The sequence below is a fragment of the Pimephales promelas genome, chromosome 19, assembly GCF_988280905.1.
Source record: "Pimephales promelas chromosome 19, fPimPro1.hap1.1, whole genome shotgun sequence".
Lineage (NCBI taxonomy): Eukaryota > Metazoa > Chordata > Actinopteri > Cypriniformes > Leuciscidae > Pimephales > Pimephales promelas.
This window is the reverse complement of record NC_142787.1, coordinates 3,439,610-3,464,389: the sequence shown is the minus strand read 5'-3', so window position 1 is coordinate 3,464,389 and position 24,780 is coordinate 3,439,610. Positions and strand designations below refer to the sequence as shown.

The 24,780-nt window shown below is 36.4% G+C and overlaps 1 protein-coding gene across 2 annotated transcripts in view; it reads left to right on the top strand.

The window, feature by feature from the left end:
- Nucleotides 1-24,780, top strand: part of gabrb2b (gamma-aminobutyric acid type A receptor subunit beta2b) — a 145,525-nt gene that overhangs the window by 73,316 nt on the left and 47,429 nt on the right. For both annotated transcript variants that reach the window (XM_089123919.1, XM_089123918.1), the window contains exon 5: nucleotides 16,617-16,699. In XM_089123919.1, the coding sequence (XP_088980045.1) occupies nucleotides 16,617-16,699 (83 nt within the window). The remainder of the gene's footprint in view (nucleotides 1-16,616; nucleotides 16,700-24,780) is intronic.

Here is a 24,780-nt window from a genome sequence, read left to right as displayed (position 1 = left end):
GTCCAGCTATGACTTCATGTTTCAAGCAGTTTAAATATGAGGAAGCACAAAGGTCAAATTCCCTGAATCATCCATCGCAATGAATAAAACCAAAGAATATGGTTCTGATGTGCATCAAAAGATTGTTGAGCTTCACACAATAGAAAGTGGATGTAAGAAAATAGCTAAAGAATTGAAAATCCCCATTTTGACCATCAGGACAATAATTAAGAAGTTACAATCAACTAAAGATGTTATGATTCTGCCAGGAAGAGGACGTGTGTCTATTTTGCCTTAATGGATGCTGAGGATGAAAGTTTGAGTGTCCAAGGACTCTTCAAGGATCACAGATGGAGAATTGCAGAGATTACTTGAGTCTTGGGGTCAGAAAACCTAAAAAAAAAAAAAAAATCAGACAACCCCTACATCCCCACATGTTGTTTGAGAGGGTTTCAAGAAAAATGCTCCTCGCTCATCCAAAAACAAACTGCAGCATATTCAGGTGTCAGACACGACTGAATCTTCAAACGGCACAGGATTCTATGGTCAGATGAAACTAAAAAAGGGGCTTTTTGGCAGCAATCCCAGCAGATGTGTTTGGTGCAAACAGGAATGAAGAGTACCCCATGCCTACGGTTAAATATACTGCTGGATCTTGTATGTTGTGGGCCTATTTATTTGCTGGAGGTCCTGGACATCTTGTTCCGATACATGGTATTATGGATTCTATCAAATACAAAAAGATAAAAAATAAAAACCTGACGCCTTCTGCTAGAAATCTTATAATGGGCCGTCGTTGGATCTTCCATCAGGACAACGATCCAAAACAAAAATCAAAAATCAACACAAAAATTAGTTACGGAGCACAAAATGAAGCTTCTGCCATGACCGTCCCAGACCCTGACCTGATGAGTGGAGTGAACTGAAGAGATAAAGCACCAACATGGATCTGGGAATCTGCAGGATCTGGAGAGAGTCTGTATGGAGGAATGGTCTCTGATCTCTGGTCAGGTGTTCTCCAAACTCATCAGGCATTATAGGAGAAGACTCAGATCTGTTATCTTGGCAAAAGGAGGTTGCAAAAAGTTTTTAGTAACAGGGTGCCAATAATTATGGCCAGAGTGTTTTGGAGAAAAACATTTATTTCATAGTGTGATTTACCCCCACTTTCAATTCTTTAGCTTCAATGAAAGGTTAGAATTTTGCCAATTTTTTGAATGGAAGATCAAAAGGATAAACAATGCAGAATTATTTTTTACAGCCAGTTTTCATCATATTTACCAGGGGTGCCATGAATTCTGAGCACGACTGTATGTTATTATGAATATGAAGAAAGTTTTATGCATGTTTATGACAACTGTCTTTAAGTGTCATTCACTCAATTATGACAAATATGACATTGTTTGAAATGTCTTTGTTATGACAACTTGACATTACCAAGGCAACATAAATTATCATAAATATGTCATAAACATGACATAGCAGATTAATAATCAAACTTAAGAAAGCACTCAGCTTTATGGGTTGAAATTACATTAAACTGTCATCTGGTTGGCTTTGACATTGGCTGTCATGAGGCCATTATAATATGTCATGATTTTTTTTTTTTGACCTCAACTACAGTGGTAAACATTGAATTTGTCATTAAAATGTTATAATGGCCTCATGACAGCCAATGTCAAAACTAACCACATGACAAGTTAATATAATGTTAATAAAGCTTAGTAGTTTCTTAAGTTTGATAATTAATCTGCTATGACATATTTATGACAGGTTGTGCAGTCTTAGTAATGTCAAGGTGTCATAACAAAGACATCTCAAACAATGTCATATTTGCATTAAAAATGTCATAATTCAGCAAAAGACATTTAATGACAGTTATAAACATGCATAAAACCTCCTTCTTATTTATGACATGTGTCGGGTCATGATTATGAAGGTGTCACGCTAGTCTTATGAACACACCTTCAAGTAAAGTGTTACCAAAATATTTTATGAATTATACAGTACAAGGCATATTTGGTTTATAGAAACTGACAAACTTCTGGTTAAAATCCACATCTGGTTTTATCTGATTACATACATAAATGATTTTGACATTTCTACAGATTTAGATATTGTCTCTGCTGCAAACCCATAGTAGTATCTTCATTCCGTTCTCCAATAAAACAACCCAAACATCTTTACAACAAGATAGATTTACAACGGTAGCAAAACTGAGTTACACTTTATTTTAATGTTACATATATTACAACTTATTTACTACAGTATTGACAGTAAATCAAACACGATTACAAGTAGCCTTGATAACATTAAACCAAACATTTAGTAAGTACATGTTGTTAATTTATATTACCCAGCACTTATTAGAGTAATATTTAAGTAGAGTTTGACCATTGATATGACTGGTATATCTAGTGATATGACTGGTATATTGATATGACTGGTATATCTAGAGTTTGACCATTGATATGATGGAATTATCTAGTTACTCATTAAAATTGTATGTTTTCAGAAATTAACATGGCTTCTTCAAAATTCACATTTTTACAATGGATGTGTGTAATTTACAAAGTATAGTGAAGTTATGTTCACCACAGGCTTTATTTTACACATAAATTGAAAACCCCCATTATAAAAACCCATATTCCGATGTCATCCCTGCACAAATCTACAAGTACAAATAAATTAAAAAAAATTAAAAAATATATATCAAAGTACAAATGAAGCGACATATACTTTCTCATTTCCTTTCTTTTTAAATGAGGGTAAAATATGAGATTCATCCATTCAGTAAATGTACAAGTTATTGATTCGGACAGTGTAAATGCAGGGTTTGAGAGGCAGATATCCAAAGCATGCTTTGCTTTAAACCCTGAAGCTACATGAACAGAAGCAAATCCCAGCGCACACCTGAGCTTTACATCACTTCTGCAATTCTCACAGGCAGTATTGAGAAACAACCCCTTCATCTTGAAAGAGAAGTCAGAGACATGAGCAGAAAAAAAAAACTGGCAATTTGCTGCATGACATTTGTGGTCAGGAGGCTATATCACCTTAGCCTCTATTTACGCTGGTATGAAATTTTACTCACATTTGACACAGAGAATATGTTTCACATGTGTAGACACAAAAATATATACATGATCCAAAGTTTTCACATCTGAACCACTTTCAAATGTGGTTTTAAATCAGATACATATCTGTCCTGCCTCCAAACACGTATCTCCGACTCCCCTTGCAATTCCAAGTCAACACAAGGTGAGGGCAACTGTTTGTCCACAATAGTGTTGTCACGGTACCAAAATTTCAGTATTCGGTACCAATACCAGTTAAAATTCACGGTTCTCGGTACCAATTTCGGTACCAAAGCTACTAAAGTTTAAATTTACATATATTTAAGTGTTTATCACGGTTACAAGTATGGAAACTGTACATTTGTATTGTAAACACTTTAGAAAAAGATTAGATAAAATGACCTAAAATAAACAATAGTATACACTAACACATTTTTAAAGTTGTTTGTAAAGTTTTAATTCATTATTTATTTAATGCACAATGAATTAAGTGAACAAATATGAACAATCAGGTGTTCGTAATAAATAACATTTTCAAACATTAATTAATGTTGAAAAAATATATTGTTCACTCAATGTGTTGATAACTAAGTAATGTTGATGAATGGTATCTTTGTAGCATTACCATAAAACATGTTTTATTTGACTTGACTGTCCTTTTATTTAATCTAAAACTGCATTCATATTTAATTTTAAAAAGGCTTTTTAAACCTGTTATAAAGGCAAGAATACGCCTAGAACTGGCACTGACATTAAATGACAACTAATACCAGTAGCCTACTCTGGTGTCGGGTGGATACTACTGTGCTCATGTACTCGTAAAACTACCACGAAAGCACTTTAGAGGCCGTTCACATGTCGCGCGTGTTTTTTAATTATATTTTTGCGCGTGCTTATTCTTTCCAAAGCGCTTGCTCTCACGCGGCGTCTGTCGTTGCTATGCAACGCCAACGAGTTTTTATTATGAGCGCGCTTGAATCGCGCCTATATTTGAAATTGCGAATTTGCATGTAATCGGCCTCTTATGGCAACGTGACATTAGCCTAATCCAAAATATTTCCATATGTGGCTCTTTCCTCTTTTCGTTTCAACAAGTGGATTCAGAGAGAGAGAGCCATATCAGCGCTATAAAGAGGACGCAACTGTGCACGTTTCAGACTTAGCGTCTAGAACAGAACTGGATTAACCTGGTACTCGGTACCTAGAAAAGCTGGTACCGTAACATTTTTTTTTTTTAGTACCGACTTGGTACCGAAGTACCGAGTTTTTTGACAACACTAGTCCACAAAGATAGACTGTTTTTCCTCACACTATAACTATAACTGTAACTCTGTTTTTTATCATCCTCAGAGATTTGTGTTTTAGACGGAGACCGTTTTCAAAAACTTGCTCTTTGAAACCTGTTGTCGAAACTTTGCATCTTCAGGCACCCAAATCGTTGTTGCATAAACTAACGGCCAAAACGCATAAAAAGTGTTACGTTTTTAGCTGAAAACGGTGTTGTGTCGCTTATAGCATCATTAAGGGTAGGTTTAGTGGTGGGGTGGGGTTGGCCATTCATTAAGAAAGAGCTTATAGTTAGAGTGAAAGGTAATGTTAGCATTACTCTAACTTCCGGTCTGAGGCTGTCTATTTATCTATAACCAACATTCAAACCAACACTTAAATAGGCATGCCAGCAATCAGTGTAATTGGAAAGAGTGGAACATACTTATAACTAACTTATAAATAACTTATAGGAAATTAACAGCATGGAAAAAAAAAGATTTATATATAAATTGTGTGTGAGAACGGTCAAATAGGAAAAATTACGCATGTAATTTCAAAGTGAAGGCTTAGAATAGACCCTATAGTTAAAATCACTCTTTACTTGGACAACCAACCAATCACAGTCTTCCAAAGATTGTGTAATACATAGCACTAAGATTTGTCTTTTTGTTTTTGTCTCTGACGCAGTCCGCTCGTTAAGACTGATGTCACCACTTCCGTGTCTTTACTCAACGCTCTGCTATTGAAGGGACATCGACGTTACATTTTAACGCATTCTCATCCTAGGGCTTCATATAGTGACGCTTTTGACATTGCGTCTAAATCCGACGCACATGGCACCCTTTAACACGCTTCGGTTACAGCCCATTCTTACCCCCAAGGCGTCACTTAACTGACGCCTTGGGAAGCATTTGGACATGCTTCAATATCTGACGCTTTAGGCGCCCTTTAGCGTCAGTTAGATGACGCCCTAGGATCGCGTGTACCCTACCCCCACCCCACACCTAAACCTAACCGCGTCCTCTAACAGACGCTTTCCTTTAGCGTCAGTTAGATGACGCCTAGGATCACGTCATGTAAGTGACGCTAAAGGGCGCCTAAAACGTCAAATATTGAAGCATGGTCAAAGGTGACGCCTTGGGGTGAGAATGCGTTGTCGGTTATGGGTAGGTTTAGGTCTGGTGTAGGGTTAGGGTTAGACCACTAGGAGGCGCCTTCTGGCCCATATATATCTAGGTCTCATATTGACGCTAAAGGGTGCCATGTGCGTCGGATGTAGACGCAATGTCAAAAGCGTCAGTTAGATGAAGCCTTGGGGATGAGAACGGGCTGTACATTTCCACGCCCCTAAACATGACGTGAAACAAAACAAACTGTGATTGGTGTCTTTACATGTCAGTCAAACAGCCTCTGACAGTCTTTGGCCAATGAAAGCTGATACGAGTCCAGACCTTCTGCCATCTGTCTGCCATCACACACACACTGTGTTTTAATGCCTAGTTTAAATGTCTAATGTGCATAAACATATGTATGTAATGAATGATTGTAAATATATTGTTTCTACAGCTTATATATCGTTTCTATAGACCATTTCACAAGATGTAAACAACACTGGTCCAGAAACACTTCCTGTTTCAGTTTGTAACTGTTTTCTTTATTTCACATGTAAAGAAAACATCTTAAAGATGTTTGTTTAACTTTTTGATTCAGTTTTAAATGTTCTGTTGGTTGTATTTTATCCCAGCTTTTATGTAGTGTTAAAAAACTGAAACAGGAAGTGCTTCTGGACCAGTGTTGTTTACCTCTTGTGAAATGGTCTATATAGATGCTGTCAATTTGTCCATATTGCATGTTTCAGCGTGGACAAGTTGGTATCAAGCATCATGAAATTCCACTGGTATAAGTTGACTGACATTGTCATGAGCGAGTGCTGTCCTTTCATAAAGCAATTGACTCTTAACAAAATGCAAGTAAGAGCATTTTACTTCACGGACACTTTTTGGCTCTTTACATGGAAGATCTCAAGCTATTATATGCACTCATGCTTGATTATATAAATATGCATGAGAGCATCTACTAATTAGACAGAGATATGCTCTTTATGTATAACTAATTATAGTATAATTAGCCTTACATTAGTTGAACTATCTTGCTGAAGTAAAGAAATACATTATTAAAATTATATGACAAGTTACCAAGTGCCTCATAAATCTGCATTAACAACAGGCTTAGTATAAAATATTGTTTCACTTTTTGCTTAGATATATACGGAGGCGTATTGCATTCACTTGAAGAAAAAAAATCCACTCTGTTTTTCTGAATTAATGAGTTAATTTTTCATGAGAAAAAAAAAATTTTCTCTGTTTTTCTGAATTAATGAGTTAATTTTTCATGAGAATTTTTTTTGCTCTGTTTTTCTGAATTAATGAGTTAATTTTTCATGAGAAAATATTTTTTTCTCTGTTTTTCTGAATTAATGAGTAAATTTTTCGTGAGAAAAAAAGTTTTTGCTCTGCTTTTTCTCAATTAACTCGTTAATTGAGAAAAACAGAGCAAAAAAAAAAAATTCCATGAAAAATTAACTCGTTAATTCAGAAAAATACACCAATATATATACACCAATTGGCTTCATCACTGTCTCCTCTCCACCAGTAAGCTGGTGTGTGGTGAGCGTTCTGGCGCAATATGGCTGCCGTCGCATCATCCAGGTGGATGCTGCACATTGGTGGTGGTTGAGGAGATTCCCCACTTCTATGTGAAGCGCTTTGAGTGTCTAGAAAAGCGCTATATAAATGTAACAAATTATTAATTATTATATAAAAACAGTGCAAAAAAAAAAATCCATGAAAAATTAACTCATTAATTCAGAAAAACAGAGCAAAATATTTTTTTTCTCATGAAAAATTAACTAATTAATTCAGAAAAACAGAGCAAAAAAAAAAATTTCCATGAAAAATTAACTCGTTAATTCAGAAAAACAGAGCAAAAAAAAAAAATCCATGAAAAATTAACTCGTTAATTCAGAAAAACAGAGCAAAAAAAAAATCCATGAAAAATTAACTCATTAATTCAGAAAAACAGAGCAAAATATTTTTTTTCTCATGAAAAATTAACTAATTAATTCAGAAAAACAGAGCAAAAAAAAAATCCATGAAAAATTAACTCGTTAATTCAGAAAAACAGAGCAAAAAAAAATAAAATTCCATGAAAAATTAACTCGTTAATTCAGAAAAATAGAGCAAAAAAAAAAAAATCCATGAAAAATTAACTCATTAATTCAGAAAAACAGAGCAAAATATTTTTTTTCTCATGAAAAATTAACTAATTAATTCAGAAAAACAGAGCAAAAAAAAAAAATTCCATGAAAAATTAACTCGTTAATTCAGAAAAACAGAGCAAAAAAAAAAAATCCATGAAAAATTAACTCGTTAATTCAGAAAAACAGAGCAAAAAAAAAAAATCCATGAAAAATTAACTCATTAATTCAGAAAAACAGAGCAAAATATTTTTTTTCTCATGAAAAATTAACTAATTAATTCAGAAAAACAGAGCAAAAAAAAAATCCATGAAAAATTAACTCGTTAATTCAGAAAAACAGAGCAAAAAAAAAAATCCATGAAAAATTAACTCATTAATTCAGAAAAACAGAGCAAAATATTTTTTTTCTCATGAAAAATTAACTAATTAATTCAGAAAAACAGAGCAAAAAAAAAATTTCCATGAAAAATTAACTCGTTAATTCAGAAAAACAGAGCAAAAAAAAAAAATCCATGAAAAATTAACTCGTTAATTCAGAAAAACAGAGCAAAAAAAAATCCATGAAAAATTAACTAATTAATTCAGAAAAACAGAGCAAAATATTTTTTTTCTCATGAAAAATTAACTAATTAATTCAGAAAAACAGAGCAAAAAAAAAAATCCATGAAAAATTAACTCGTTAATTCAGAAAAACAGAGCAAAAAAAAAATAAAATTCCATGAAAAATTAACTCGTTAATTCAGAAAAATAGAGCAAAAAAAAAAAAATCCATGAAAAATTAACTCATTAATTCAGAAAAACAGAGCAAAATATTTTTTTTCTCATGAAAAATTAACTAATTAATTCAGAAAAACAGAGCAAAAAAAAAAAATTCCATGAAAAATTAACTCGTTAATTCAGAAAAACAGAGCAAAAAAAAAAAATCCATGAAAAATTAACTCGTTAATTCAGAAAAACAGAGCAAAAAAAAAAAAATCCATGAAAAATTAACTCATTAATTCAGAAAAACAGAGCAAAATATTTTTTTTTCTCATGAAAAATTAACTAATTAATTCAAAAAAACAGAGCAAAAAAAAAAAATTCCATGAAAAATTAACTCGTTAATTCAGAAAAACAGAGCAAAAAAAAAAAAAAATCCATGAAAAATTAACTCATTAATTCAGAAAAACAGAGCAAAATATTTTTTTTCTCATGAAAAATTAACTAATTAATTCAGAAAAACAGAGCAAAAAAAAAAATTTCCATGAAAAATTAACTCGTTAATTCAGAAAAACAGAGCAAAAACTTTTTTTTCTCATGAAAAATGAACTCATTAATTCAGAAAAACAGAGTAGATTTTTTTTTCTTCAAGTGAATGCAATACGCCTCCGTAGATATATAAGAGTTCTCTGTTATATGTTTTTGCTGTTGTTTTCTGTTACATGTGTGTGTGTGTGTGTGCGTGTAAATTGTATCATAAACGATGAATTTGGCCTGAAGTAACAGAAAAAAAACATGGTGTACCTAAGCTTGCATATACAGTATATGTATATACGTATATATATATATATATATGTGTGTGTGTGTGTTTGTGTGTTTGTGTGTGTGTTTGTGAACTAAGCTTGGGTACACCATTCAGAAGTTTTTGCGCATGAAAGTCATCATTTCTTTACTGTCTGATTTATTTGACAGTCAGTTTTGCCGTTATATATGATGTGCAGTGTTAATTAAAGATATTTTGACTTTGGCATTGTTGTGGCCCTGCAGTAAAACAGATGGCTTTGTTGTCTAACAGGGTCTTTTTTTAAAGAAGAAGAAGAAAACAATGTTTTTAGTGATGCAGTGGCAAGTCTCATAAAAGACTGCATGAATACAGTATCATAGAAAGTGTCCACTTTTCTCTTCCTTCATACAGTGCATCTTTACACTTTCTGAAGCACTTCATTATTGCACATTTCAGTCCACCTCAAAGCTTAAAAACAGCTAGTTATTTTTAAAGCGTAGCTTCACAAGCTTCAAATTCCATCGATTTGTTAGTTTTGCGTCATCCTTTTGACAGCTCCAGGGCTTTTCAAAACTATAGCTTGTACTTTCCTCACTTTTGTATCCCTGTCCATGCCACAGACGGTCAGACTGACAGAAGGTTATTAACAAAACCATCGGTTTATCACTAGCGTTATAAAGGGCCTGTTCAAATACCCACACTTATGGTCTCTGCACTTGACCACTTCAACGGTGTTCAACAGGATGTATTTCCTGTATTTGGCCTAAATGTTTAAGTGGGTGTGTGTAGAAGTTTTGATTACCCGATGCGAAGGGATATTTGAAAAACGGTCAGATTGACAACCAGACACAACAACAAACGTGTCGCCAGTCAGCATTAGGCGGCGCATGACGGTAGAGGAGAGAAAACAAGCAAGAGGGAGATATGAAGAAAGACTGTAGAAAGAGAGATGGCTGAGAGACATTACAAATCTCATAAGAAGATCACTGGAAATTGATCAGGAAAGAGCTTCCGCTCTAATTGTAGAAAAGCTTTCCAGCGATGGATAGCACAGACCTGAAAACCGACGCGGAGGTAAACCGAATCGCTCCATACTAGGGCTGGGTATTGAGACAAATTTCACAATTCGATTCGATTTCGATTCACAAGCTTGCAATTCGATTCGATTTCGATTCGATTCAATATCGATTATTTTGGATATCAGTTACAATAAATGGCCATTTTTCTCAAGGGAATCAAATCTCTTAAATGCTGTAAACTATGGGAGTCTAGTTGTAGCCTATAGACTTCATTAGCCTAATATGAAGGTAATAATTAACTGTTTTATAGCTATACAAACACTTAAATTACACTTTTATTTATTTTTATAATAAGAAGATTATATGAAATATAAACATTTAAATGGTGGCTGTCATAAAAAAACTTGCCAGATTGATTCAAATATGCATTAAATATTGAAGAACATTAAGATTATAATGCATATGTAATATGGTGTATATATTTAGCAAAATGCTCGTCTCTAGAGTTATTTTTTTCTAGCTGACTAACGAGTTTATGTGGGTTTTCTGAGGTAAATATGACGATACATGACATTGATTACAAGCTGTTTAACTGACGTCTTTCCGCGTTTGAAACGCTGATTGAGCGAATCAATGTGACATGATATCGGATTTCGATAAGTTGTACTCTATCTTTAACACACTTTCAGAAGCTCATTCATGTTTATTTGGCGCTGTGACTGGTATTATTAACCCGGAAGAGAGATCAGCGCTGCTGCTTCTCCAGAGCGATCTCACGCCACACCGCCAAAACACTATTTATGTTTTTGAATTTCTAAAGAAAATGGACGTAATTTGAAAATTGAGACTTTGTTTCATATCAATAGTAACAAAGGACAAAGATTATTGCGATTTTTTGGCTGCGCGCAGCCGCGATACAATGTCCCATTCATTCAAATGAAACAGGATGACTAATCGATTCTTGAGATTTAAGAATCGATATCGGTTCGTAAAAATGAGAATCGATTAATATCGAGAAATCGATATTTATTACCCAGCCCTACTCCATACGGTAGTAACACTGTTTTGAGTGTCATTGTTTGTCTGGAGCTGCTGTGCTGTTGGCAACTAACAACGAACTGTATGTTCATTTATTGTGCTTCCTCGAAGTTTGTTTATTATCCTCGCTTTATTTTTCATGAAGCACTATTTTGTTGCGTTTCTGATACGATAAATAGACATCCACTCTTGCATTGTGTGTGTAACGGAGGCCAGTTAGTGAGAGTTGTGCAAGCTGACTGCTAGAGAATGCAGTGTTTACTGATTAGAGTCCTTGTGAGTGCCAGCGATCAGGGTTCGAGACCAACGGTTAGGATTGGAGGGTGAGCTTTGAGGGCGGAGCAATGAAGAGAGGGGTGTGTTTGTTTGGGTTGATTTCAAATGTCAACAATTTTGAGAAATAACACACTGCACCTTTAAGAACCAGATTTACTAATAGCTTGCTCCAGCGCAAATCCTCTTTTGGCGTTAAAAAAAACAACAAAATATCAGGATTTACTAAAGACACACAGTGAAAAATTATCGCAGAAAAGGTGTGGACGATTATTTTTTTTTTGGCTATTTAATCGTTATTGCAAATTGATTTGTGAGAGTTTCTTTCAGACGCAAAATGTATGGGAGGAAAGTATTTAAATGAATCATGCAAGGTGATTTACTAAAGTTTGCTCTAGTCAATTTATTTCTGCCAAAAAAGCATGTCTTACACCAGACACTAATTTGCGCTGCTCTCGGTAGATTGTGTTGGTCATTATGCAAATGAAAAGTTGCTTGAAATCCGATATGACTGTATCTGATTTAATTTCACATATGGAAACGGCCCAAATCAGAATCTAAAAAAAAATAAAAATAAAATAAAATGATTCCATGTGGTCTGTGCTGTTCACACATTTGAATGAATAAATAAATAAATAAAACAGATCTGAGTCACACAATTTGGGATGTGGATAGAAATTAGCACAATAATTCATTTAAAACATGATTTGTTTTGCTAATACAATTCTAAATCAGAAATGTTGGTAAGACTTTTTTACATGTTACATGTACTGTAGTTACTTCAGTAATAACATATTTATCCTTAACCAAACCCTAATCCTAAACTTAACCCTATAGTAAGTGCATAGTTAATTATTATTACTCAAGTACTTAAATGTGTAATTGAAGAGTTCAGATGCAAAAGCCTCTAAGTGCCATTTGAAATTTTCTTCTAGAATGATCATTTTTATCAAGCTTGTATATGTAAGTTCAGTGATTTCACTTAAATGTCAATGATGATTACCTATTAATTGTTATTTAAGTGAAATTACTGAACTTAAATATACAAGTTTGATAAAAATCATCATTAAAGAAGAAAATTTCAAATGGCATTTAGAGGCTTTTGCATCTGAACTCTTCAATTGCACTGTAACAATATGTACAATAACAAATTTACATAAAAAAAAGAACAAAACAATGTCCAGAAATCAATTGTAATAGCCCATCAAACAAATAATGTTCCCATTTGGTTATTTTCTTGGGAACCAAATAAGAACATTCTAGAAACATTCTCTTTATGTCATTTTTACGTTTTATTTTTACAACAAAATGTAACCTAATTCAAATGTTTCACAGGAAAAAAATAAATAAATGTATGAAAATGCACACAGAAACAAAAAGGAATGTGAAAATATATTATATATTAAAACGAATATATTATTATTATACTACATGCCTTTTTTTACTGCAGGTGCTTCTCCAGAATGCACTTTCTTGAATAATTCGATAATTAATAATATACATGAGAGTAAATATTGTGATTTCAGAGAGATTTGGCACGTCTAGACTAATTGCAGAGAACGTGATGGTACTTAAACTTCTGTTGGAGTGTAGTTCTTACCTTGAACCACTCTCTCGAACACCAGTTTCTACCTTAACAACAGCTGCCAGTCCTGATAGTAAATTTAGCAAACTGAACAAGCTCTCCCTGAGGAATTCATATCATTCTTTTTCCTCGTTGTTCTCGCCGAGGCTTGCCAGTCAGCTAACACACCCAGCGCCCTTATTCTGCTTGACTGATTTTGGCAGGTTGTAACTTTGAAAGGTGAAAGAGTACAGCCCTAGACATGGCCAGCTGCCTCGCATTGCTGTTTCCTTTCCAAAATGGATATCTCACCATCCAGAGTCAGAACATACTTTATTAGGAAGAAAATACATTTCCCCAGGAATTTTTATAACTCAGAAGAATGGTATCTCTTTGTTTCTATGGTCATTTTGAATTACTAAATGATGTTAGGAGAATTATTTTGATTCAGTATTCAGTGGCCAAAGTGACCAGGCTCCGACACTGCACTGTAAAAAATTTGGAGTAGGATTTACTTGGAAAAAACCTTGCTAAACGATCTCACTCAGAAAATGCTAGTAAATTTACAAAGATTTGCCAAGTAAAAACCTAAACATATTTATCAGTAGCTTTAATTAGAAATCTTTAAGTTAAATTTACTTGGAATGTGGAATTAAGTAAACTTTACAAAAAATAAGTCATTTTAACTCGGCTTGTAAAAGGTTGATTAATACCGGTTTCCTTTGCCTTTGTATTACATTTCACTAAAACAATAATCTTGAATTTTATTAGTCATTTATAGTATGTTCTTTACTTAGATCATGTAAGTAATTTATATATACATCATGTCAGACTTTAAGCCTTATGTGAATGCAAACACCTCAATACTTGGTAGACAATACACAATGGCGGTAACATTTGATGGATCGTTTTTGTGTTTGAATGTGTCGTTTTAAGCAAAAGATTTACTCGAAATGTCACAAAATGGCAATTTACTAATACTGAAAACAAAAATCAATGGTAAAACAGTGTAAATAGAGCTGGAAACCAGTAAAAAATGAACCTCATTAATTATTCAAGGTCCAGTGCATGATGGGAACCCCAGTATCAGAAAAGTTGAGTAATTTTTACTTAATTTTATTGAGTTGATATTACACTTTCATTTATACTCACTTGAATTAAGTACTGATATGGAATTTACTTCTTGCCTGAACTAACTTTTTCAAGTAAATTACATTGGGTTTTTTCACTAGTATTTACTTCACCAAAAAATCATTTTTTACAGTGTGGTTAGATTGGCTCTTTTACTGCTTTGATATTATTTGAGAAGTTTCCGATTTGTCAGCATCTTTGATGAAACCTAATGGGAGAGATAGACAAGCCTCCTACTAGAAGCTGAAAGCAAGTCTTTGTCAGATGCTCCTGGACTATGAAGTGTAATATACTGTACACATCAAAGCCGATACTAATACCCCTTCTTTTCTTTGGTATTCCCACTTTGCTATGACATGGAGGCAAGGTGATCCTGGTATGACTGGAAACTAGGACACGGACTTTCGCTCATCTATCCTTCCCTGCAAGAGGATTTCTCTTGCACCCACCACTGCAGTAAATGTTTGCAGTGCTGAAAACACATGTACTCAGTTCGAACGCTTTTTACTGCTCATTTCAGATTTCGTTTCTATTTTGAAGAGGAAGACAGGGACTATTTAATTCACTAAAAGTAAGAAGTTTTTCGACATAGCAGTCATGAAATCAAAATGAAGTGTGGTGACAGGTTGTATTAACCCAGATTTGTAACACCGTTGAGTGCATTAAGGACCAAAAATGGCCACATATTAAACATTTCCTAAAATATTATATATTATTATTATTTTCCACTTTTACCAAGTTAAATCTTTTAACCAGCATCAGTCCTCATCATAACTACCAAAAATGTATTCAATTTCAGGATTTTAACCCTTTAATTACCAGTTTTGTTTGCGAAACCATCGATTTGTATAAGAGGAAAAAAACACAAAAATTCAATTATTTTCAATAAACTAAATGCAAAGAGAAAACTTTAGATTTGGATTATCACAGTCCCACTTTGCAAAAAATCCCACTTGGCGCGTTAGAGACCAAAAATGGCCACCTATTAAACATTGCCTATTGCCTAAAATAAGGTGCATTTCCACCCATAGGGAATAAATATGTAGTGACGTCATCTGGTGGAATACACTATATAATGCAAATATAATGCTTTTGCTTCAAAATAAAAGGATGTTTGTGCAAAAATCATGTTTCATGTATTACTGACAGCCTCAGATTTAAACAACGTTTTAATGGGTTTCAATGGGCCATTTTTGGTCTTTATGGTGCTGAGTGTTACTATTCGATCTACACAGTGTGTGTTATACATATTTTGCAAAATGGGATCACATTTTTTACATGTATCCAAAAAGTCACAATTTTGCCAAATTTCATACCATTTGCATTAAAACAGCCAAAATGGTCAAAGAAATTAAACTGCAAAAGACCAAAAATGTCCCTAATGCAGCATAAAGGTTAAAGGGATAGTTCACTTTGAAATAATGTGTACCTCAAGGGCATCCAAGATGTAGGTGTCTTTGTTTCCGCAGTATTTTCAGGTCAAAGCGTTCTTGTCTGTCAGTCATATAATGCAGGTCTATGGTCACTACTCGGAAATGTAAGTACACATTGATGGCCTAAGACACGAAACGAGCGGTTTATGTGAGAAAAACGAACAGTATTTAGTGATCTGAGGGCGCGGGCATTTTGTGGCTGTGGTAACATGAGGTAAAAACAATATAAATACTGATCGTTTGACCTAAAAATATCAAAATTGAAACAGCTGCTGAAACAAAGACACCTACATCTTGGATGCCCTTGAGGTAAGCTAAAACATACCAAACATTAATTTCAAAGCGAACTATCCCTTTAACTTAGAGTAGAAATAAAGCACACTTTAGTACTCTAAAATGGCACTGAAACAACGTCTTGCACTCAACAGCGATGTTACATATTCCTGAGTAAACATGATATTTTCTGAGGTTTTGTTTTGTTTATTTACCCAGCAATACAGTATGTGACATTGGGTTTATTTTATCCACCAGTAATTGGATTGAATGCAAAGCCGTTAGCGAAGAGTTTTTGATGGATGATTTACTCTTGGGGAAACTTGGGTTTATATATTTATTCTACTTTGCAATTTTCAAACCTTTAGTTGTTCTCATGCACCTAATTTAAATTTGAATACCACCAATTTGAATGACTTAATTGAATTTACATAAATTTGTCCACAACAATCTTAACAGCTAAAAAACATGAGTTTTGCTGTTATTATCAAGGTAACCTTGTGCAGAATGCTTCAGGCATTACATTTTTAATTTCGAATGATTAATTTTACTGCCATTCAGGCAGTAAAAGTTGCAAACAGAAATGCCTTGCGCCCTTCGGAGTACTTCAAGTGCCGTGTCTTTCAGCTGGAGTTAGCCAAAGATTTTTAAAAACATCATAGTAAAATTTGACATCACAAGAATAAAATATGCAATGGGTGAAAATGAGAAAGAATATGCTGGACGTAATTGAGTCCAGCATGGGCATGGGTCTATATAGAACAGGATTTTAGAGAAACGGTTGCTTGTGACTAATAGTTATATTCTCTGTGTGCACAGGATTACTACCACTGCCGCCTGCATGATGGACTTACGCAGATACCCACTAGATGAGCAGAACTGCACACTGGAAATCGAGAGCTGTGAGTGTCCTGTGAGACTTTCTCTCCACTAATTACTCATTTGCATGTGATAAAAATAATAAAAAGCATATATATTTGTGTGTGTGTAGTGTAAAAAATAAGTACATCCCATGGAAATTGTTGGTTACCATGCTACACTGTTAGTATGAGGTTCTTCGTCTTTGATCTGTGGCAGACATGTCTGCTGTTACTATGGCCAAACAACTATATCTTTGATTTGTCTGTCCAGAGCACATTTCAAATAATTAGAAGATATTTTTTAAATTCCTTGCCAGATTCATAGGCATCCACAACCAATTTTTTTTTTTTTTTTTTTTGAAGGCCTCACAATACTCTTTAGATCAGGGGTGCCGAACCCTGCTCCTGCACAGTTCAACTCCAACCCTAATTAAATACACCTGCCCTTAATTTCCAAGTGACCCTGAAGACCTTAAAGGAGTAGTTCACTTTAAAAAAAAAAAAAACTTTTGCTGATAATTTACTCACCCCCATGTCATCCAAGATGTCCACGTCTTTCTTTCTTCAGTCGAAAAGAAATTTAGGTTTTTGATGAAAACATTCCAGGATTTTCTCCATATAATGGACTTCATTGGGAACCAAACGGTTCAAGGTCCAAAAGACAGTTTCAGTGCAGCTTCAAAGGGCTTTTACACCATACAATGAATAAGGGTTTTATCTAGGACCCTTTGAGTCATGACTCGAAATAAGATTTGTTAATTTTGATGAACGCTCATCACAGAACAGAGCAAGGCGAGCATTTGTGCTTATAAAACTTAAACTTTTTAATTTATTTTTTAAATGAGCGATCATTTCACTTGATAAGACCCTTATTCATCGTCTGGTGTCTTTTAAAGCCCTTTGAAGCTGCACTGAAACTCTCATTTGGACCTTGAACCGTGTGGTCCCCATTGAAGTCCATTTATATGGAGAAAATCCTGGAATGTTTTCGTCAAAAACCTTAATTTCTTTTCGACTGAAGAAAGAAAGACAATGGACTCCACCATTGTAAAAAAAACTAACCGGAAGAGCCGTATCCCTACTAAAAGACGTACTTCCGGTCTTCAATTTTTTGTGACATAGGCCTATTGTTTGATTAGGGTTGGAGATAAACTATGTTGGACAGTCGATCGGCAGGAGCAGGCTTTAGATCGTGGCTTGATGACACCACACACCTCGATAGCAAAGGAAACACCAGACACTAGATATGAGAGGTTTAAATAGGATGGGTTCCACTTGCACTCTCTAAGCTGATTCATATATCACATTGCATAAGTATTCAGACCCTTAACTCTGTACTTAGTTGAAGGACTTTTTTAACAGCGATTACGGCCTTTTAGAATAAAGTCTTTTTGGTTATAATGTGACATGCCTTGCACACCTGGATCTCTGCCATTATTTCCCGGAGATCCTCTTAAAGCTCTGTCAGGTTGGATGGGGACTGTCGGTGGACAGCAATTTTTAGGTTTATCTGGAGATGTTTGATTAAATGTATGTCACACAAGAACATTCACAGAATCATCCCTAATCCACTATTACATTGTCTTGACTATGTGTTTAGGGTCATTGTCCTGTTGGAAGGTAAACCTTTGGCCAAGTCTGAGGTCCCGAGTGATGTGAACCAGATTTTAGTTATGGATATATTTGTATTTTGTTGCATTCAGCTTTCTTTCTACCATGAACAGTCCCTTAAGCCCTGAAGCCCTGAAAAAAAAACAAGCTTTTCGTCTGGCCACTGTGTTTGTAGTCTTCCCTTGATCTGTGTCTTGACACTGAGCCATGCAAGCAGTTCCCTTGACCTCATGGTTTAGTTGTTGCTCTGAGATGCATTTTCATGAAGTGCATATTGATGTAAAAAAAAGCATTTAGCATGAGGTTGCAACATGCAAATGAAGCGAGTGAGTGAAGGGATGCAAGTTTGTGTGTCAACTTGCCGTCAGGGAGATGACAGTGCGAGAACGCGCAGATATTCAATATATTTGAGTATTTTAACAACCCTACATTGCACTTAGTTTCTTATTTCAAATGCCTTTTTAAAATACAATTAACAAATGCACACCGTATATTATATATAGAATTCAACCCACCAACGTGACTAGTAGGGGTGACTGTGTTACAAGCTACTGCTGAAATCCACCCACATTTAGCAAGTGTTAATGTCAAGGCCTACTGTAGTTAGACATTAGACAACTGTGTGGGATAAAAGGACAGCATGCAATGTGTGCGCCATGTTCACAATTTCTAAAGTCAATTGATAGTGTGTGGAAAAGACCAAAATGTATGTAGAGTTCCCTTTCGAAGGAAACTCGCGCTGCGTCGGAAACGACTCTTTGGGGAACGCCTCCAGCGTGATAGTGTCAGAAGCCCGTGTGGAACTAGTCCATTCTCGATTGGTGTTGCATCACATGTGACGGCATACATGGAAGTTTCAAAGAGACTCTGGCACACAACAGTGTTAATGCTCTTCAGCAAGCGTTCAATCTTATTTGATGTTGTTTGTCCTATTATGAAAGCTTTCTCCCTTATTTATCAAAAAAAGAGAAAAATACTAATTGTTGATTTCCTTTGTGGTGGTCAGAGGATGAGGCCTGTCGTCCAAACACGGAATCCTGTGTGGGACCTGGCAGTGGTTCTTGAGGGGTTATCCCTGGCACACTGGCAAAGTTTCTTGCTTTCATTGGCTGTCTTTACACTGCAGGACTTGATTAGGGATGGGAATCGAAAACCGGTTCCACTCGAGAACCGGTTCTAAATTTTACGATCCATCGATATTGTTTGCGCTCGACGTTAACGATTCCTCTTATCGATGCTCCTGCTCTGAGTCAACCAGTATGTAGGCTTCAGACAGTGAACTAACAACTGTCCCTTTGTCCTTTATTAAGCACCAGTACGGCGTCCAAAGCGATTTTTTGTACCACCAAAGCCTTATTTGATCGGTGAGTACCGGTAAAATTGTCTCTCTCTGTAGATGAACCGCTGCGCTCGTGACAGGGCTCGTGTTAAACTGAACGAGCAGGGAGATAGAGAGCCCCGGTCGTGCGCGCGCGCACCTCTCTCTGGCTTCACTGCTCAAAACTAAGCACTGTCTTGCTCTCTCTTTCTCCCTCGCACATATTAATCAAAATAATCGACACAATGGTAAGGTCGGGAGACTAAAGTTTCATGTGCAGCATTCGGAGATTTGTTTTTCCTGAATTACCGCTGGGTGTGAATTGTGCTAAAATAGGTCTACGTTGCCTTATCTTCTCTGAAAAGCGGTCCGCACATTTAGCTGACATAAACCACACTTCAAATAAACGGAAAAAACGACCAAAAGATGAAATGTTTTCTGTGATGACACACATCTTGTGTCGGAACGCGCACACGTCTGATAATGACACGTTCAATTCGCGAACTAATGACTCATTTGAACCGATTCGTTTTAATGAATGGTTAAAACAACTGAACTGATCTTCCAACACTGAACTGAACTCATAAGGTTTCATTTATTATATAAATTACATCAAAAGTACAGTTTACTTAGTCAAGTGTAAGATTTAAAACAAATAAAACCAATTGTTTCTTTCCCCCAAAAAAGCATATGACTACTTTTTCCCACACAGTGCTATCAGGAATCGATAAGAGAATCGTTAAAGAATCGGATCGATAAGCAGAATCGTTAGTGGCATCGATATCGATAAAATCTTATCAATTCCCATCTCTAGACTTGATGCTCAAATCCGATTTCCTGACTACATCCGATTTTTTTTGATAACCCGCTTACATCATCTTTTAAAAGTGACCCGTATCCGATTTTTGCATTTACACTATGCACTATAAACTGGTGAAACTACCAAATGTAGACGTTCTGACCCGGAAAATTAAGTAAAACAGCACGAAATTCAATGGATGCAGATGCGAATAAAATTATCCAGTGTTTTTAGGGCCCGAGCACTAACAGTGTGAGGACCCTATTGAAACTGTTAGGGTTATTTTTATTTTTATTTTATTTTTATTTTTTTCTGCAAAGTAAGCGCCATTTTCGGGGCCGCAACATGCTCAAAAACTCACCAAATTTGGCACACATGTCAGGACTGGTGAAAAATGTCGTATTTTGTGGGTTTCGCGGATGGGCGTGGCAAAATGTCACTCTAGCGCCACCTAGAAAATTGGAAAAAACTAGCCCCTCGTCCACGTTCAACCTACATGCACAAAATTGGGTGGGGACGTGTATCATATCAAGACGCACAAAAAAGCCTCAAGAACCCATACCCTAAACTCAACAGGAAGTCCGCCATTTGGCGGCAATTTTTGGACGATTTACACACTCCGTACTTTAACGAACTCCTCCTAGGGATTTAGTCGGATCAACTTCAAATTTCTGCTGTGCCTTTTAAAGGCATTGACGATGTAAAGTTGTGCTATCTGCGCGTTTTCGTCGATGGGCGTGTCCGTGGCGTCGAAGATTCGCCATGAAACAGGAAGTTGTAGTAACTTGGCTGTAAATGCCCAGATCTGCACAAAATTTTACACATTTGACAAGAGTCCCGCCCTGAACAAATCTACATGTCGACATTCACCAACAGTCATAGCGCCACCTGCTGGCAACAGGAAGTGACCTTTAATGAAGCGTAGTAAATTCACAGCCGCACCGGCTGAGCTCCAGAATATGCAACGCGGCCGCCTCACAACCCGACGCGCTACAGGTGCGAGGGCCCGCCCATCGCTGCTTGCAGCTTTAATTCTTTACACAATATTTTGAAAAGTCGTCAAAACATTGGTCTCGTACGGCGGAGAAAAAGAGGAGAGCCCTTGTTGGCACTGTAGACACGAGCACTTAAAACCCAACCTCGCCATATCTCGTGAAATGTCTTCAAACACGGATATATTTCTGTAACAACCCTGCATTTTTACCTGCACTCTTCGCCCCAAACACTCAAAAGACATGAAACCTCCGCATTGCCTACACTGTGTGCATCCTTTTTCTTCCATCGGGCCTATAATCGCGCACTTTTTTAATGACGTCCGACTCGCATTTACTGGGGAATATCCGATTTGTCTGCTTACATGGCACACGCAAATGCACGTATCCGATTCATATCTGATTTATCACCACAAATGAGTGAGGCCTGAATCCGATCTGGAAAAAACTTTTGGGATTTTGGATTTGGGACACTTGAAACATGCAGTGTAAATGGGGCCAAAGTGGTCTTCCTGCTAGCCTGTTGATCCCTCTTGCATCGAGTTCACTCCTTGGAGGGTAAAGGCCATTCTTCACCCTAGGCCAGGCTACGTGCCCAAGGTGCCATCTAATGTGGCATGGTCAGTTATCCTGCTGGCCTTTTATCCTCCACCACCTGTCGACTGACTGGGAAAGGCTATACCCTACTATGCCCTGTCTGGGCCTTGGAGGCCTATTGCGGAGGTCCTCAGGTTGGAAAAATTCGGACCAGCTATTTGTGTGTTTTGGGTCACCTAAGAAGGGTTCCCCCACCTCTAAGCAGTCAGGTGGTGGATAATGGAGGCGATTTCTTCAGCGTATTTTTACCCTCACCTCTCCTGAAAAGAGCGGAGCTTTAGATGCTGTCACGCTAGAGACGTTCCCCAAAGTTCTTCGACGCAGCGTCAGGGAACAAGAGTTACAGTCCTAATCCGAGGCTTTTTTTTGACTTGTTGAGATAGGTTTGGCATCGATGGTATCAAACCTCGTTGTCTTTTGCATGTCTTATGACTGACTGTGAAAATCCAAGTTTGCTAAAGTGTTGACAGAGGTGGAGTATAAAAGGTCACAACAGCAATGTTTCTCTAATGAGATGCGTTTAGATGAGCTCTGATCAGTAATATTAAAGAATCAATCATTGATTGACAATTGACTTCCATCAGAAAAAAGTAAGAATATAAAGATAAACATAAATAGTTTCAAGTATTAGATATTTTCAAACAAATTGACACAAGCAAATATGTCCTTGACTAATTCATATCGAATTCAAACACATCTGTGGTGTGAGCACAGTGTGTGTGTGCAGAAAGCCGGACATACTCCACCGCTACCTTAATTAGGATGACCTTCATCTCCATAAAGCCAAGAGATAAAGAGAGCCAGTCAGCATTCATGCTACACACCGCCATGAGCAGAAAAGGCCTAATCAAATCTAATTGTGACTCTATATATGCAGTGTACACTGGGAAATCAGTGGAAATCCAGCAGTAATCCTCCAGCGTCTACTGTTACGCATGGTCCATTGGCTGCTGTCATTAAAGCAGAAAGATAGAAAGCTGAGAGCTAGAGGAGATCAGAAGAGGGCATGTGTACACACTTGCTAATTGTGCTCTTGTGAACTCCAACACATTGGCTGCATTGTAGAGAAGAGCTATGGTTTCCACCATAAGAGCTTGAAGAACTGCAATGTGATGTCTTAACTGGGAAATCTTTCTTTCTTTCTTTCTTTCGAGAAATGGCATTCTGTATTGTCATGTATTGACATCCTGTCAGCGAGCATAATGTGTCTATAACCTCAAATCCTGTGGGGATCCTATGATCTTTTGCCTAATTGGTTTTTTACCTTTTTCTTTCAGAAGCTCTGTTTCAGAAGTTTTTCGCAAGATTTACTTTCTTTCAAGTGAACTCCACAGAGGTTTCTGGGAACACAGTGTGTGCTGAGAGCATCAGCTATACTCTAACATTACCTACAGCAATGTCAAGGTCATGGGTTCATTTCCCTTGGAGCACATATTGATGAATGCATACTGGATCCACAGCAAGACATTTTTGCAAAAATAGTAAGTGGGGTTAGGTAGCCAGGTCATCCTCTGATGGGACTCCCAACAGTCTATTCATGCACAATCTGATGGATATTGCACACAAAATAGAAAGAGCTGACTGAATTGGTCAGTTCCAACCTTACTAGTAGGTGTTATGCAACGCTAACTCAGAGCGTGCAAGATTTTACTGGTCGGATTATTCTTTTTTCCAGGTTAGTTGCATGAAATATGTGGCCTGCTCCATCATTCTGAAAGTTTTGACCAAAAAATCCCGGGTTGTTGATCTGGTACATATGGATTCATAATGTACCAGATGTGGGTCGGATCTGGACCGTCACTAAGGGGCCCTGTTTTAACCATCTAATCGTATGGTCTAAAACAGGGGTTCTCAACTTAAAGGGCACCTATTATGGAAAATTTACTTTTACATGGTGTTTGAACATAAATGTGTGTTGGCAGTGTGTGAGCAAAACCACCCTAGAATGATAAAAATCCACCCAGTGGTTTTTTTACAGTTGTTGTCGACGTAGGATGTCTGTGCATATCATTTAAACCTTGTTTGTATAGTGTGTAACCACACGTTTATAAATATATATATTTTTAAAGATATTGTATTAAAAACCGCATATATGTTCTTGTTCTGTAAGTTAGCCATCTTCTCACATTTGCCACAGAAGCACCTGTATGACAAGTAAACATGACGCCACAGGTCCCTCGCATAAATGTAATTTCGCTTGTAAGTTACGTAGCAAACTTTATCACAGAATGTGTATGTAACGTTAGTTTAAAAAAAGTGTTTGTGTGTCTGTGTGTGTGTGTGTGTTGCTCCACCATACTTGCAAAGAGGACGCGATTACAACGCTAAAGTACATAAATGTATCAAATAACCATACCGAGATGTACTGGTCCATTCTCATTTGTGTTTATTCTGCCGGTGTCTCTTCGTACTATTTATATATTCCGATTCAAACGTACGCTGAATGACAGACAAAATAGCGCGTCTTCACTCTTCCCTTCTGCTTACCGACTGCCATAGGTATCAAGTTACGCCCTCATCCAAAGGCAGGGCGGGGGTATGCAGCTCATTTGCATTAAAGTGGTATGCCTCAAAACAGGTCATTTTCAAACAGGCCCCAAAATGACATTTTCAAATGGTTATAATAAATTAACTGTGGGGTATTTTGAGCTGAAACTTCACAAATACATTCTGGGGACAACCGAGACCAATATTACATCTTGTAAAAATGGGCATAATAGGTGCCCTTTAAGTCCAAGCGACCCACTGCTCTGCGTATTGTGTATGTCTCCCTTATTTAACACACCAGATTCAGATCCTCAGCCTT